General features: G+C 41.1%; 1 protein-coding gene across 1 annotated transcript in view; it reads right to left on the bottom strand.

Annotated features, from left to right (window-relative positions):
- The window catches only part of SRD5A2 (steroid 5 alpha-reductase 2), a 45971-nt gene extending 30231 nt beyond the window's left edge, over positions 1 to 15740 (bottom strand). The window contains exon 1 of the mRNA XM_045809128.2: positions 15189 to 15740. Coding sequence (XP_045665084.1) covers positions 15189 to 15469 — 281 coding nt within the window. The 5' untranslated portion in view covers positions 15470 to 15740. The remainder of the gene's footprint in view (positions 1 to 15188) is intronic.
- Between the last annotated feature and the right edge of the window lie 636 nt (positions 15741 to 16376).

Genomic DNA, 16376 nt, shown 5'->3' with positions numbered 1-16376 from the left:
TATTTGTCTACATCAGAGGTTCTCACTTCTGGTCCCAACTAATGAGGAAGAAGCACACTGAAGACAAATTATTCAGAACTTTAGCATAGAATCCTGAACATCAGCAATTCTTAAGAGTTTCCCCAGATGATTCTAATGTGCAGCCAGGGCTAAAAAACACTGACATTATAACCTCCAATTGCAGATTTAACTAATTTTTTCAAGTTAGCATTGACCAGATGTTTGGCTTCTCCAAAAGCTATGTCTACACAGAGAAATCAGATTGCCAAACCTAGTGAAGGGTCCAATTCAATAATACCACATTGTTTTTTTCTGCAGTGGAGTAGCTGACCATTTCCTATAAAGGGGTGTACCATGGGAAAAATTCAATGTGAGGTTTCCCCCAAGGATCCTGTGACTTCTTCTCATCTTGCTCTGACACCCTACAAGTAAGGATACTCAAGTCCCATTGTCAATGTCCAGCAGATGTCATCTGGTTTGAATTATCTTGTGGTCATGATCCAGCAGATCTATTTAAATTATGAAAAATATTGAGATGATTAGCTCATGAAGACCTAAAATACAGGAAACTATTCTTAAGTTTTCTATTTATGTGTTTTTATAACTTCGTATTTATGTCCTGGTAGTCCTCGGAGACCCTGGAACTCACTTCTTTTTTTTTTCCTGCCTCTACATAGAAGTTCAATATGAATATATAATGAATTACCAAAGTATTAAGGAGTTTTGAGGGTTCCTCTGAGTGATGGAAAGATAGTCATCATTGTGGTACAATCTTTTACAAGAGACATACTACTAGTGACCACTATTTATACCCTCAAAAGTGAAAATCTGAGTATACAAAGAGAATCGGATCAACCTCTTAGCCTGATTTTGACATTGTGTAGGCACACCTGCTCAGCCATTCATGCTAACTGCTCATGACCAAATAAATAAATTGTAAATGGTGGCATGGGGTGGTTTTCAGCTTGAAGCACAAAGTTCAGTAAGCCTATTATTATTGTAGGCTCAGGGCAAGGCATTTTCACCGTTGGACACAAATACGTCATATCTCTAAGCTGCAATTTTGTCTCCTCTATTTCTCATTATTTAAAAAAGAAATTTCTGGATTTCTAATTCCAGCTGTTTGGCTTCATACTGCAGCCCAGCTTTATAAGGCTTCTCATGTTGTTTGGAAACTGTTCTATACAGCCATGTGGCAATGAGGCCTATATAGTGCCATCATTCTGAGAACCTCTGAGAAGTTTCTACCTTCATATCTACATTCTACAAATATTGTCCTGGGACTAAGTAGCCCTGATCAAAGGGTACAACTTTCAAAAATGGATCTGCCTCAGTGCATCTCCCTCCTACATCTTCGTTTCATTGTTCACAGTAATGAAAAAAGAAAAAGCCTTTTCTGAGGTCTCTGTGGCAGAATTGACCATGTGAAAGTTTCAGACCTGTCATTCATAAGCACCTGCTGATATCTCCCACACACTATCCCCCACCTTACAGTATTAGGGCCACCTTGCCAGCAACAGCTACATGGAGCCACATAACTTCTGTAAAGGAAGCCATCATTCTCCTATCACACTTAGCTCTCCACAAGCTTAGAAACTTGTAACATGGGACCTAAAGGTCATTGCACATTAAGCCGGAGAATGGAAAAAGCAAAAGGATTTTAACAAAAAAAAAAAAAAAAAAAAGGAAACTGTTATGGACTAAATGTTTGTCTCCCCCAAAAATTCATATATTGAAATCTAATCCACAATTTGAAGACGGGGCCTTTAGAGGTAATTAGGTCATGAAGGTTGAGTCTTCATGAACAGGATTATTGCCCTTATAAAATGAGGCCAGAGAGCTAACCCTATTTCCACCATGTGAGGATACAACAGGAAGTCAGCCATCTGAAACCCAGAAAAGGGCCATCACCCAAACTGGACCTTGCTAACACCATGATCTTAGACTTCCAGCCTCCAGAACTGTGAGACATAAATTTCTGTTTTTGATAAGCCACCCAGATTACGGTGGTGCTGTTTTTTTTTAAGTTTGTTTGTTTGTTTATTTATTTATTTATTTATCAGAGAGAGAGAGTGCACAAGCAGGTGGAGCAGCAGTCAGAGGGAGAAGCAGGCTCCCTGCTGAGCAAGGAGCCTGAAGTGGGACTCAATCCCAGGACCCTGAGATCATGACCTGAGCCGAAGGCAGATGCTTAACTGACTGAGCCCCCCAGGCGCCCCAATTATGGTGTTTTGTTATAGCAACCTGAGCTAAGACAGAAACACTCTGAACAAATTGGTGGAAAGTTTAGAAACACAAACCAGTAAGCTTCAGTATAATAAGATTGAGTGCAAGCAGAGGCTACTAAAACCAACAAGTCAACAAGTACTACAAATGATCAAATTAGCAAAGATAAATGCTAAAACCCATTGAAGGGACTTTTGTTTCCAGTCAAGATGGAGTAACAAGAACTAGATTTACCCTCCAGACTGAAGAACAAAAATACAAAACAAGACAAATTATATGAAATGATGATTTACAAAACACTGAACATCAGGCAATGAAAGACAGGATCCCTGAGAGACACACAAAAATGTTGTGAGCCTTATAACAACTGATCCATGTTACTTCTTTGAGAGAATTTTCCTTTTCAGGAAAGGGGATCTCTGACAGAAGTTTGAAGACTTGCTGCACTGAGGAAACACAACTGAGATTCTAGATCAAGACATCTAGAAGTCTCAGGACAGAGTATTGAAGATGAGAGAGATACAAAGAGACCTGCAAAGGATTCTTCTCAAGTATTCACCAGAGCCTTAACACACTTATGTAAGGAAAGCATGTCTCAAAGGATTAAAAGGAACATTGCCCAGTGCTCACCCATGGTCAGGAATAGAGCCCCTTCCTACAAACCAGACATAGAAAGTCATAATACATGGGACATTGGGCATTGGGTAGAATATTCAAAGGCCTTACCTCAGAGAAGAGGATTAATTATCCCTGTCACTAGCACTCTTCTAAAACCACTTAGAAAAATCAGGTCAAGGGGCACCTGGGTGGCGCAGTCATTAAGCGTCTGCCTTCGGCTCAGGGCGTGATCCCAGCGCTCTGGGATCGAGCCCCACATCAGGCTCCTCTGCTAGGAGCCTGCTCCTTCCTCTCCCACTCCCCCTGCTTGTGTTCCCTCTCTTGCTGGCTGTCTCTCTCTGCCAAATAAATAAATAAAATCTTTAAAAAAAAAAAAAAAGAAAAGAAAAATCAGGTCAAGACCTGAAAGGATCAAATTATTTCCAAGTAATTTAACTGCATTCCAGAGTAAAGCTCAAGAATATTTATAGGAATACAAAAATATTTAACACCCAAGAAGCTACATCTGACCACCCAATCAAAGATTACCAGGCATGCAAAGACATGGGAAAACATTCCCCATAATTGGAAGAATAATCAATCAAAACTAACATAGAAATGATACAGATGTTAGAATTAGCAGACAATGACATTAAAATAGCTATTATAACTATTCCAGTTATGGAATGAATAAGTCATGAGGCTAAAAGGTATGGCATAGGGAATATAGTCGATGGTATTGTGAAAGTGTTATATGGTGGCAAATGGTAGCTACACTGTGGTCAGCACAGAATAATGTATAAACTGGTTGAATCACTATGTTGTTTGCCTGAAAATACTTCAATGTTTAAAAAACACCTGTTGTAACTGCATTCCTCATGTTCACAAAATTAAGTAGAGACATGGAAGACAGCAGAAAGACCAAAAATCACACTTCTAGTGATTAAAACTACAATGTCTGAGTTGAAAATATCCCAGATGGAATTAACAAGATAAGACATGCAGAAGAAAAGACTATGAATTGAAAACATAGCAATAGAAACTACTCAAAATGAAATACACTGAAAAAAAAATTTTTTTTAAATGAAAGGAGCATCAGCAAGCTCTGGGATAGTTTTATACATGTGTGGGCCTCATACATATGTAATTGCAGTTCTTGAACAATGGGAGAGAGAAGCAGGGAGATGAAGAATAATGTATAAATATTGTCCAAATTTGATGAAAACCTTAAATCCATGGGTCTAAGGAGTTTAAAGAACCCCAGCATTAAAGTCATGAAGAAAACTACACCAAAGAATATAATAAATTGCTCAAAACCAATGATAAGGAGAAAATACTAAAAGTAGACAGAGAGAAAAAGACACATGTACGGAGGATCAAAGACATGAAGGACAGCAGATTTCTTTTTATAAACAATGCAAGCAAGATGACAATGGAGTTACATCTTTAAAGTACTGAAAGAGGACAGCTGCCATTCTAGAATGCTATATCCTAGAAATATATATCTTCAAAAACAAAGGAGACATAAAGACATTTTCAGATATTCAAAATCTAAAAGAACTGGTCTCATATAAATAAAGTTCTTCAGGCAAAATAAAAAATAATACCAGATATAAATATAAATCAATCCCCAAAAGTGAAGAACACCAGAAGTGACAACTACATGGATAAATATACTAGTTTTTTACTATTTAAATCTCATTAAAAGATAATTGACTGGGGTGCCTGGGTGGCTCAGTCAGTTAAGGGTCTGCCTTCAACTGAGGTCATGATCTCAGTGTCCTGAGATTGAGGCCTACATCAGGCTCCTTGCTCAGCAGGGAGTCTGCTTCTCCCTCTACCTCTACCCCCTACTCATGCTCTCTCTCTCTCTCTCTCTCTCACTCTCTTTCTGTCACTCTCAAATTAAAAAAATCTTTTTTAAAAAGATAACTGTTAAAAAATAGCAATACGGTAGAGCTTTTTATAGCATGTCTATAAGTAAAACAAATAATGACACTCACATAAATTTCAAGAGAAGAAATGAAAGTATTCATATTCTTATACTGTACATGAAGTGGTATGATAATACTTGAAGGCAGGCTGTGATAAACTTAAGATGTGTGCAATCAGCCCATAAGCAAACTAACAAAAGGGCTATAGGTAATAAGCCAAAAAGATATAAAATGAAAAAAAATCCAAATGATGGAAGATAAAGAGGAAATGGGAACAAATATCAAGATTCCACAGTGGAATTAAATTTTAAATTTGTAACATAAAATATGTGGAAAATCCCTAAACATTTGGAAACTAAATAGCACCCTTCTAAATAAACCATGGATCAGAGAAGGAATAAAAAAGATAAGATATTTTGAAACAAATTAAAATGAAACAACATATAAGAATTTGCGAGGTGCCATAGCAGTTCTTTTGTGTGAAACTCATAGCAACAAATGCCTATATTAAGATAAGGAAAAGGTCTCAATCTATAACTTCAACTTCTACCTTAAGAAACAAGAAAAAGGAGAACAAATTAACCCAGAGCAGAAGGAAGATAAATACAAATATCAAAACAGAAAAATAAATAGGAAACAGAAAAATCAATAGAGAAACTCAATGAAACCAAAATCTGGTTCCTTGAGAAGATTAACAAAATTGATAAAGCTCTAACTAGACAGACAGGGAGGTAGTGAGAAGACATAAATTACCATTACTAAGGATGAGAGAGGTGATATCCCCACAGATTCTACAGATATTAAAAGGATATTTGTGTGTTGACAATTTACCAAGTAACAAGATTACATTTTAAGGGATCTTCAACATCCTAACTCAAAGTATCAATATGAAAGGTGACAATTTCAGGAACTAGTGATGTCATAGTGGCTTAGTAAAAGAGAACTTACACATAAATGGTGACTTTCTCTCAAAGTAAATCCCTCAAAGCAGCACCTACTTGTAGGAGTATCTTGATCTCTATGGGCATTTAATTGCATGGTCAGTTTGCAAGGTACTTCTTAAAAGTCTTGTAATATCAGTGTTATTTCTTCTATTAGGTTTAGTGGGAGTTAAACCACTAAACACTGAAAATATTACAAGAAAAAAATGCAAACCCAGGGTGCCTGGGTGGCTCAGTCAGTTGAGCATCTGACCCTTGATTTCAGCTCAGGTCATGATCTCAGGGTCGTGAGATCAAGTGGGGAATCTGCTTGAGTTTCTCTTTCTCCCTCTCCCTCTGCCCCTCCCCAACCCTAAAATAAACAAATAAGTTTTAAAAAAATAAAAAAGAAAAGAAAAATCCAAACCTAAAGTATCAGCTATCTCCATCATTTTGTATTCCAACCATTACCAATATTAATTCATACATGTTAATGTGGATTTTTCAGAGTATACTCTTTATGTGCTATTTTTACTAAATTTTTTACTAAATGATTTTATATACTTATTTTCATCATATAGTCCAAAAAACTAATAATTTTAAGTATACATGATTATGCATTCATATTGATTATAATTAGTACTCAATTATAGAGCATTTAAGTAATTTCACAGTTGTGAATAGTTACACTATAACTTTATATAAATTGATTTCTTTCTTTTAGATTATTTCCCTTGAGTATTTCCCCTAAATGAAATTCCTGGGTCAAAAAAAACCAAAAAAAACAAAAAACAAAAAAAGTGAACAGTTTTTCAGCTACTGTTGAACATTGCCAGATTAGCCTCACAAAAACTTCGAGCAATTCTCAGTGACACAGGGCCACACCTACATATAACTTTCTCACTGGTCCACCTACAGTTTTTTTTTAATCTTGAGGTATAAGTAACAACCAACTGCATGTATTTAAAGTATATAATCTGATAAATTTTGAAACTATCATGATATCAAATAATGAGCACATCCAACATCACCAAAACTTTGCTCATACCCTCATAATCCCACCTTCTACCCTTCTTTTTCCCTAGGAACCCACTAATACTTTACTCTAGATTCGTTTCAAGCTCATACAATTCTATATAAATGGAATCATAACGCATGCACTCTTTTTGGCTTGGTTTATTTTACCCAGAATAATTATTTTGAATTTCATCCCATGTTGTAGCACAAATAAATAGTTCATTCATTTTTATTGATGAGTAGTATTCTATTATATGGCTACAACACAGTTTGTTTGCTAATTCACCTGCTGGTGGACATTTGGGTTGTTTCCAGGTTATGGCTACCACAACTAAAGCTACTGCAATCATTTGCAAACAAATCTTTATATAAATATGTGTTTTTATTTTTATTGGGAAAATAGCTAGCAATGGAATGGCTAGGTCATATGGCAGATTTACGTTTAACTTTTTAAGAGACTGTCAAAATGTTCTCCAAAGTGATTGCCATTGTACATTCCCATCAACGATGTAGATGAATTAGTATGGTCAGTCTTTTAAATTTCAGCCATTCTAGTGGTTGCATACTGGTATCCCATTTTGCTTTTATTTACATTTCTCTAATGACTAATGATGCTGAGCATCTTTTCCTGTTTTTATTTGCCTTTATGTTTTCTTTAGCAAAGTATCTGTTCATATCACAAGATGCAAGAGCAATTCATTAAAGAAAGAACAGTATTTTCAATGAATGATACTGAGACAATTGGACATCCATAAACAAAAAAAGAACTTTGATTCATACTTCTAACCCTATATAAAAATTAACTCAGGATGCCTGGGTGGCTCAGTCAGTTAAGTATCCAACTCTTGATTTCAGCTCAGGTCATGATCTCAGGATTGTGAGACTGAGCCGTATATCAGGCTCTGTGCTAATCGTGGAGCCTGCTTAAGATTCCTTCTCTTCTTCTCCCTCCACCCCTCCCCCATGTAAAAAAAATTAACTCAAGATAGATCATATACATAAATGTAAAACCCAAAGCTATAAATCTTTTATAAGGAAACTAAGAGAAAACCCTCATGACTTAAGATTAGGCAAAGATTTCTTTGATAGGACACCAAAAGCACAAATACAAATAGAAAAATTGGATAGCATTAAAAGTTTAAACTTCTGCTTTTCAAAAGATATGGTCAAGAGAATGAAAAATAAAAGCCAAAAAGACTGGGAGAAAATACTTGCAAAGCATATATCTGGTAAAGGATTTATATCCAGAATATATATGTGTGTGTGTGTGTATATATATATATATATATATATATATATATATATATATATAAAAACCTTTCACAACTCAATCATATGAAAACAAAGGATCCAATACTCTAATGTTTAGATTTGTTTATCAGCTCTGCAACTTTGGGCAAGTAAAGAACATTCACTGAGAGAGTGAAGTGAGACCTTGTACTGTTGCTAAAGAGAACAGATAGGGGCAGGAGAGAGAAACAGACGTTGTACACAGAAAAGGATCACGGGGTGTTTCATAGTCAGATAGGAAAACTGTCAAAACCATATTGCCTATTTTCTTCATGGTAACTTCTAGGAACAGTCTTGGGACATGGCCCAAGTATAACAGAAGAGTTTTGAAAAGGGCATGGAGCCTGATTAAGGCTTGGATAGTAGGATTGGATATTATGGCATATATTCAAAAGATATTTGGTATTAAAAGGACTGGAGAGGAATTCCAAGTCAGAGTATCTGAAGCATTGGGCAATTTCAGGTCGTAGGTCATCAGGCCCCTTTTCCTGAGTGACCATCACATTGGATAGTAGGATTGGATATTATGGCATATATTCAAAAGATATTTGGTATTAAAAGGACTGGAGAGGAATTCCAAGTCAGAGTATCTGAAGCATTGGGCAATTTCAGGTCGTAGGTCATCAGGCCCCTTTTCCTGAGTGACCATCACATTGCCACCCACAAGTCTGGGAATAGACCATCCTTTGAGAACCAGCTCACATGCCTGCCCATCACTCTTACTCACCTCCACCAATCACTGCAGTCAGATGGAGTGCTGTCCTTTGTGAAACAGCATTAATAATAGTGATTACCTCAAAGACAAAATGAGATAACCAATGTAAATCATGTAACATAATTCCTGGAACACCCAGAGCTCAATAAATATTGGTTTCCCTTTCCTTTTCCCCCTTCCTCAACCAAATGGAAGGCAAATTGCACTGCTGGCCCCAGTTCAGAGGGTTTTGAATTTAGAGCTCCTGTGCTGAGCTCTTATTAAAGGATCCTGGGTTGAGCACGGCGACTTTTTATACAACTTGATTCCAGATTTTAACGGCCCCATTGCCATATGTGACAGGGAGTCAAAAAGCAGAATGGGAGGGGCCCCAGGCTCCAGAACCAAGTTGCCAGGCTCTGGCAAAAATCAATAGGTAGACAACTTTTCTGTTCTATCTAGAAACAGAAAGCATTTATGCCTCCCCTCCTGCTGGCTGAGGGCCCATCAAGAGAGTATCCCTCCAGTCTTTCCACTGCCCCTCACTCACTCCTCGTCAGGGAAGGAGAAATGCATGGCCTGACTGGTAAACTTCCAAGCAGCACCTCTCCAGAGGTGTGTGCCGCTCAGCCCATCTCCCACTCTGCTGCCTTTTCAGAATAGGCTCCCCTGGGAAAGGCCTGTGGTTGTTCAGCTGTGAGTGTTGCTGGGTATTTTTGAGGTACAGTATTAGGAGGCCCATATGGAAGCCACATTGGCCCATATCAACTTTAATGAACTCTAAGAAGGATGGTCATCATTGCTTAATTCCTAGGTTTATCTCCCAGTTGGTTCTGAACTTGGGAGGGGGAGAGGAGTGCCCTCTATCCCATGCACACTCAAGCACAGACAAGCACCAGAGACAGCATATTTAGTGGCATGACTGTGATCCCCTGTAGGTCCCCTTCAATTTGCATTTTCCCACCCACTCTAGACCTCTCACACTGACATTGCCACCACCAACTTTCACACCAGAAAGAATGATAGACACATAATGATGATTCTTTCTTGCCTTCCTCCTGGAGGTCAAGGTGTTGGACTTCAGTGGCTCCCAGAGGACCTAGCATGGTTCGGAGCATGTGGAACTCTGATAAAGAATCAGGACACTGGGTTCAAACCCACATTGTCCCTTCCTAGCCATGTGACTTCAGACACATCACTTCACCAATTTGGATCATTGTTTCCTTATCTTATTTTTTTTTTTTAAGTGACATTACGGTAGAATGAGCAAGAACTTCAGCTTTTCTTCAATGTGGCAAAAATGAAACGGTCAAGATCTCTAATCCTTGTTTATATTTTTGGCAAAAGAGCTCTACATTTTTCAGATGTGCTTATGATGTCCTATTTAGAAGGTAAACTCCAAGACTCCTACTGTTTCCCACAAGTGTTCAGATAAAAGACTCGGAACCTAGGAATTCTCAGAAAATGATGTTACTACCAAATTCCTGTTTAAATGGACCAGAAATATTCTAGAATTGGCCCACTGCTTTGCTACAGGATTTAACATAATTTTATTGTAGTATTACCAGGAATGCAATCAATTTACTGATTATAAAGCTATGCCATTCATGGGTTTCTTAAGGAGGGGCTGGCAAGAACTGGGGCCCACAGGCCAAATACTGCCCACTCCCTGTTTTTGTAAATAAAGTTTTATTAGAATACAACCACACTCATTTGTGTACATATTATTTCTGGCTGCTTTCATGCTACAATACCAGAGAATAGTAGTTTTAACAGAGACCGTAGGCCCGCGAAGCCTTGAAGAGTTACTATCTGGCTTTTCTACAGAAAACATTTGCTAACCCTCATTCTAAAGAATCTTTCAGTTAATCATACTTGATCAAATTATGCCTCATGAATGTCCTTAACACGTGATTAAGTGACCACAAGAATGTGGCTTGTCTTGCATGGTCTTTCTTCTCAACCTCAAGAGAAGAAATTTGTCTAGGTGATTTCCAATATAAGCATCAATCAATACTCTGACTCAGCCAATGAGTAATTTCCTTCATGAGGTTTTTGGAGGGTTGTTTTTTATTTTTGTTTTTTGAGTTTTTATGATTTTGTTTTATATTTAAAGACACACTTCTCTTTTTTTAATTGAAGTATAGTTGACACCCAATGTTACATTAGTTTCAGGTGTACGACATAGTGTTTTGACAAATTTATATATCATGCTCTGTTCACCACAATAGAGCTACCGTCTGTCACCATACAACACCATTACAATACCAGTGACTGTACTCCCTGTGCTGTAACTTTCAGCCCAGCAACTTACTCATTCCATTACTGAAAGCCTGTATTTCCCATTCCCCTTCACTCTTTTGCCCATCCTCTACCCACCCCCTCCTTGGGCAGCCATCAGTTTGTTTCCTTCATGAGGTTTGATTACTTCTGAATATCTCAGACATCTGCTTCTCTTATGAGATTGGAGAAGCATTGGCAAGGCCCATCAGGAGACTCAAATTCCAGCCCCTTCTTTGACCCTAATTGACTAAACCTCTTGGTGCTTTACTTCTGTAAAATGGGGAGGCTGGACAGATGAAGATGAAGTTTTCTTAAAGCAGATAATTATGGTCCAGAGTGTGACGTGCATCCTAGAAGGCCACACTGGCTGTTATGAAAGCCCAAGGAATGGTATCACAGCTGGATTTACAGATGAGAAGGGACTCAGAGAAGGCTTTCTGACCTACTTTTGAAGAATAGGGAAGAATTCATGCTGCTGGAGAATGAACTGAACAATAAAGCAAAAATGTACCTTACGGAAGCCATCATTTTATTTGGCTAATTAGGAAATGTCATCTGTTTCAACATCAAAACCCCAGGAACGATCTAAATTCAAACAGACTCTAATGTGTGCATTACACTGTGCTTCTGAATATACATCATGAAAAGTCACTCTGCAAGCAACTTTTCACAATATAGTCCCCTTTTTTTGTGAAAAGAGATTTCTTTTCCTTCTTCAGCTAAATACCAGGATGTGATACCAAGATCACATCCAAGTCTTGAAAAGACATCAATTGCCACAGTCATAGGTGGTGTGGTGATCATTGCATAGGACACAAAGTCTTCTTGGGAAAACGAGATCAATCAGAGAATGTGAGCAAAGGATCATTCCAGGGCTGTAAGCAAGGTCAACGAGAGATAAGATAACTGACTTCAAACTTTGGCAGTAGGATTAGACAACATGCTTACACAGCAATCATTTTCATGTCATTAGACAATCCAAACATTCACAACAATAGATTCTGAAGGGAGAAGAATTATCTCAGTTGACCTAGCTATGCAATCTCAGCAGTGATTTCTAAGTAATCACTGGCTCTCCCACAATCCAACTGCCTGTACAAATGTCAGAGGTAGAATTCATTCATGCATTCAACAAATTTAGTGAGTACCAACTATGCACCAGCACTTTTCTATAGGGACACAGCTGTGAAGAGAGGAGACAAAAATCCTTGCCCTTGTGTAACTTAAATTCTAGTGGGGCACCTTTGTACGGAGAAAAGCGCAAAGAGTTTTAACTACTATCCAATAGGACATATTGCCATTCTGAACAGTCCTGAAGGGACATTTTGCAAAAGAGTCTAAGCAACACCTGAGCCACCCTTCCCCCTGATCCCTTGTCCCTTCATCTTAGTCTCTGTGTCACAGCAATTTACAGAACAGGGTAAAGTCAAGGCAGCTTGATCCTTTTTTCTTAATGTAACCTCATTATCAAGCCACATGATCCCCAAAGCCTCAAAACATTCATATTCATAGACTTTGAACCACTTCTGGGAATCTTGACTGAGAAAACACACCTAATTTCTGAAGAGAATTTAGGTTGCAAAAATGTGCATCACCACTTTAACCTAGCTTCCCCCCTGCAAAATAAAGGTGGCAAATTAAATGTCCAACCATAAATTAATGGATAGGTAAATTACTGTTTTTACATGAGATGAAATCACACGCAGCCATTAAGATTATATTTACAAAGATTCTATGATAATGTAGGAAAACACTTATTATAAAATGTTAGGTAATCAAGCAGAACAAAACTATATATATATTCAATAGAACAAGCCTGTGTAAAAATCTACTAAGAAAAATAAAAGCCCTGATGGAAATGTTCCAAAACATTAGCCACTGATATACTTAGGTATTGAAATTGTGGGTGTCTACTTTTTGTATTTTTTTTTCTTTAGTCAACATTTATTATTTTCAGAATTAAAAAATAATTGTAAGTCTAAATATAGTTTTTAAAAGGCAAGGACAAGTATAGAACAGTTTATCATGGTAGCTAAGAGCCTGAGATCTGCATTCAAACCCCCTGGGTATGAACCATGGCTCCCCAAGTTACTGTATGACCTTGGGCAGATTGTTTAACCTTTCGTCCTCCTAGTTACTCACCTGCAAAATGGGGGTGAAAATAGTGCCCATCTACATAGGTTGGTATGAAAATTAGTAGATAATTCATGAAGAGTGTTCAGCAGAGTGTAATACCTCATAAGCACTCAAAATAACAGATCCAGTACTTCAGTGGCCTCAAAGAAAGAGTTCACACAAGGGGGGAAGGTGGGCAAAAATCACATCTTCACATCTCAGGAACAACTAACTCACAGCTGTGTTTTCAGTGGGCAATCTTCCCTCAGTCAGAATCAATCCCCAAATCCTTGACATATTTTAAACTTTCCCCTGAAGAAGATGGACAGTATGTTGATACTCATTTTATGGGTAATTACTTCCTTGGTTTTTTTTTTTTTAATGTACTGGTCATCATTTATTGTGCACAGTGACTTTTAATTTTAAAAACAAGTCTGAAAATGATGTTAACAGGGCTGTCAGAAAACACTAATCATTACTTTAAGATGAAATGACCTCATAAAAATACTGTTTATGGTGCTGACAGTTGTTAATTTGAAGATAAAAGTAATTGATAGAATCATATTTTTTGTCAAATGTTGGTTCCAAAAACAGTGAAATAAAAAGCTAGCCTCTTAACTCCTGCACCCAACATCTTTTTTTTTTTTCTGTACAAATTAAACCACTTAGATCTGGGTAAGATAATGTGGTCATTAATTAAGCCTGCACCTTGTCCACAACAGACTTTTAGTGTATATTTGCAGAAAGGACACCCATTTCTGAAATTTTAGTTCTTATTGCTTGCCAATACTCATCTTTCTAAAAGAATGAAAATTCAGTTCAGATTGCAGAAATATGGAATCTTGACCAATAAAGAAGATCCAGAGGATAAGACAGGTTAAAATTTGTTTCTCTACAACTTCTGAAATAAGGCATCCTTATGAAAAAGAATTGTGCCTTTCACCTTCCAGCATTCTTTACACTAATTTCCAATCTATATTTCCTTGATCTTATGACCCTAGAAATTCTCTACTCAAAATAAGGCTGTGCTTCTCTCCGTTCTTGACTTGGTTTGGCGACCTTTCCGTCATAGACTCTTCTTGCATGGAGTTTCTGCCTGCTTAACACGGTGAAAACGTCTTGGATGGCGGAGTTTCACGGGCATGGATTTGAATCTGGCTGGGCACCAGCTGCATCATCTTCAGTTAGTCACTGACCCTCACTCATCCTCGGTTTCTTTGTCTATAAGGCGGGCATCATAAACACAGATCTCACAAGGTTACAGTGGGGCTACTAGGGACAAATGACTGGGCACGGTAGGCGACTTAGTCAGGTGCTCTTCCCCTTCCCCTGGGAGTCTTTTTTGAGGGTCTGCAGTCATTCTCCGAAAGTCTTTGATTTCTTTCCAGTCTTTCCTTAGACCAGAAGGCAAAGCTGTCCTGAATTTGGGATTCTTAATTTAGAAGAGCATGTGAGCTCTACATTAACTTCAACTCCTTCACAGGACAGGTAGAGGAGTTGGTGGCGAGCGCGGCCCCTTTTCGGGGAGGGGTGTTGAGAAGTGGGGTCCTCGCTCAGGCCAGTGGGTTCCCATCACGTTCTCTCTCCCCCGTTGGAAGTCCGGGTCAGGCTCTGCCCACCTCCCTCAGACCCGCAGAGATTAAGTTATCGGCCGCTCTGAGCCCGGTTTCCTTCGGGAGATGCCCGTACGTAGACTCTCTCGGGATCCCAGAACCAGCCTGCCCCCACCCTGCAAAGGAAAGGTGAAGGGAGATGGAAAGGGAGAAGGGAGCGAGCCGCCACAGGTGACGCGGCCGGCGCGGAGTTGAGGAGGGAACGGTCTGCCCAGCCTGAGCTGGCCGGCTCCCCTCCCTCTCGCTCCAGCGCCTTCCCCAAGCAGCCAGAGGATTTGGAGCCGGCCGGAGAGGCGCGCGGGGCCGGAAAAGTGCCGGAGGCGTCTGCCCCGCGACGGCTTCTCGCCCGGCCGGCGTCCATTCCAGAGCCCGGCCCCGCCGGGGGCTCCCCTCGAGCGCGCCTCCGCGCTCCGCTCGGCGTGCCCGGGTGCACCGCGCTCCTGGACGCCGGGGTGGGGGGGCCCGTTGGGCGCCGCGCTCGCAGGGGGGCAAACGCTACCTGTGGAAATAATGTGCGCAGAAGAGGCCCAGGAGCACCGTCGCAGGCTGGCCGAAGAGCGAGCGCGGCTGCTGGGCAAGGATCCCCGCGGGCACCGCGAAGGAGGGCAGCTCCTGCAGGAACCAGGCGGCGCGGGCGGGCAGGCGAGTAGCGGCGGGCATCAGGCTCTCCGAGTACTTCCCGTAGCCGGAGGGCTTCGCGAGGTACAGGACCAGCGCCCCCAGGGCGGCCAAAGTGGCGCTGCCTGCCAGCACCGGGCTCTGCTGGCAGGGAACGGGCATCGCGCCGTGATCCCCGCCGGTGGCCGCCGCTCATGCAGAAGAGAGCGCGGTCTCCGCGGCCCCTTTATGGGGCGTGAGACGCCACCCTGCGTCCGCCCCTTCGGTCTTGCCTCCCGCCCTTCCATCCTGCTTTCGGCTCCGCGCGGCCAGCGGGGGCTTGGTTCAGCATCAATGCCCTTTTCGCCGGGCTGGCATTTGGGGAGGCATCCGGGGCGAAGGGGAGGGCCCAGGGGCCAGAAACGTGTCCTGGGGGCCGTCCCCCCACCCCCCGCCTGGGACTAGGCTACATCCATGCCTCCGTCCGCGCGCCCACCCTCTCTCCATCGCCTGCCACTGGTCTCCCCTTTGCGCTTCGAGACCTGTTCCTCACCAACGCCCTCTGATGCTGCAGCTTCTAGGACAAGGAAATCAGAAGAGATAACCACAGGGACGTTTTAGCCGGGGTCTTTCTCTCGCCCCCAACACACCCCTGGGCCGCCGCCACGCAGCCTCCATCCTCAGACCACCCCAAGCCAGAATCTCCCCAATTCCTCCCCTTCCCTACGCTCCTTCACTCCCCGTCCGTTCCCACCCAGCCCTGCATCCTTCTTATAACCCTGGGACAGGCATCCAGGCACTTTCCGCGCCCGCCCACCCTTCTGACTCGGGGCTCGGTGCGCCTTCTCCCTCTCAGCCAGTGGCCCCTCTACCCCACCACACTCCCAGGGCCCTCATTCCTCCGCCGTTTCTCTCTGCTTTGCTGGGTGCGCCCCTGGGCCTCGGGCCTTGGTCAAAAAGGCGCATCCCCAACGCGCGGGCGCACAAGCAAGGGTTGGGGCCAGGAAGAGTGATCCTGTCGGTCCGCGCTCTCCTCCCCTGCACCAGGGGACCCCTGGCCACCGGCTAACGTCTACGGGTTCTGCAGTGG

The sequence above is a fragment of the Ursus americanus genome, chromosome 7, assembly GCF_024610735.1.
Source record: "Ursus americanus isolate L20-20 chromosome 7, mUrsAme1.1.p, whole genome shotgun sequence".
NCBI lineage: Eukaryota > Metazoa > Chordata > Mammalia > Carnivora > Ursidae > Ursus > Ursus americanus.
Note: the sequence above shows the minus strand (reverse complement) of the source record. Positions and strands in the feature narration are given on the sequence as shown.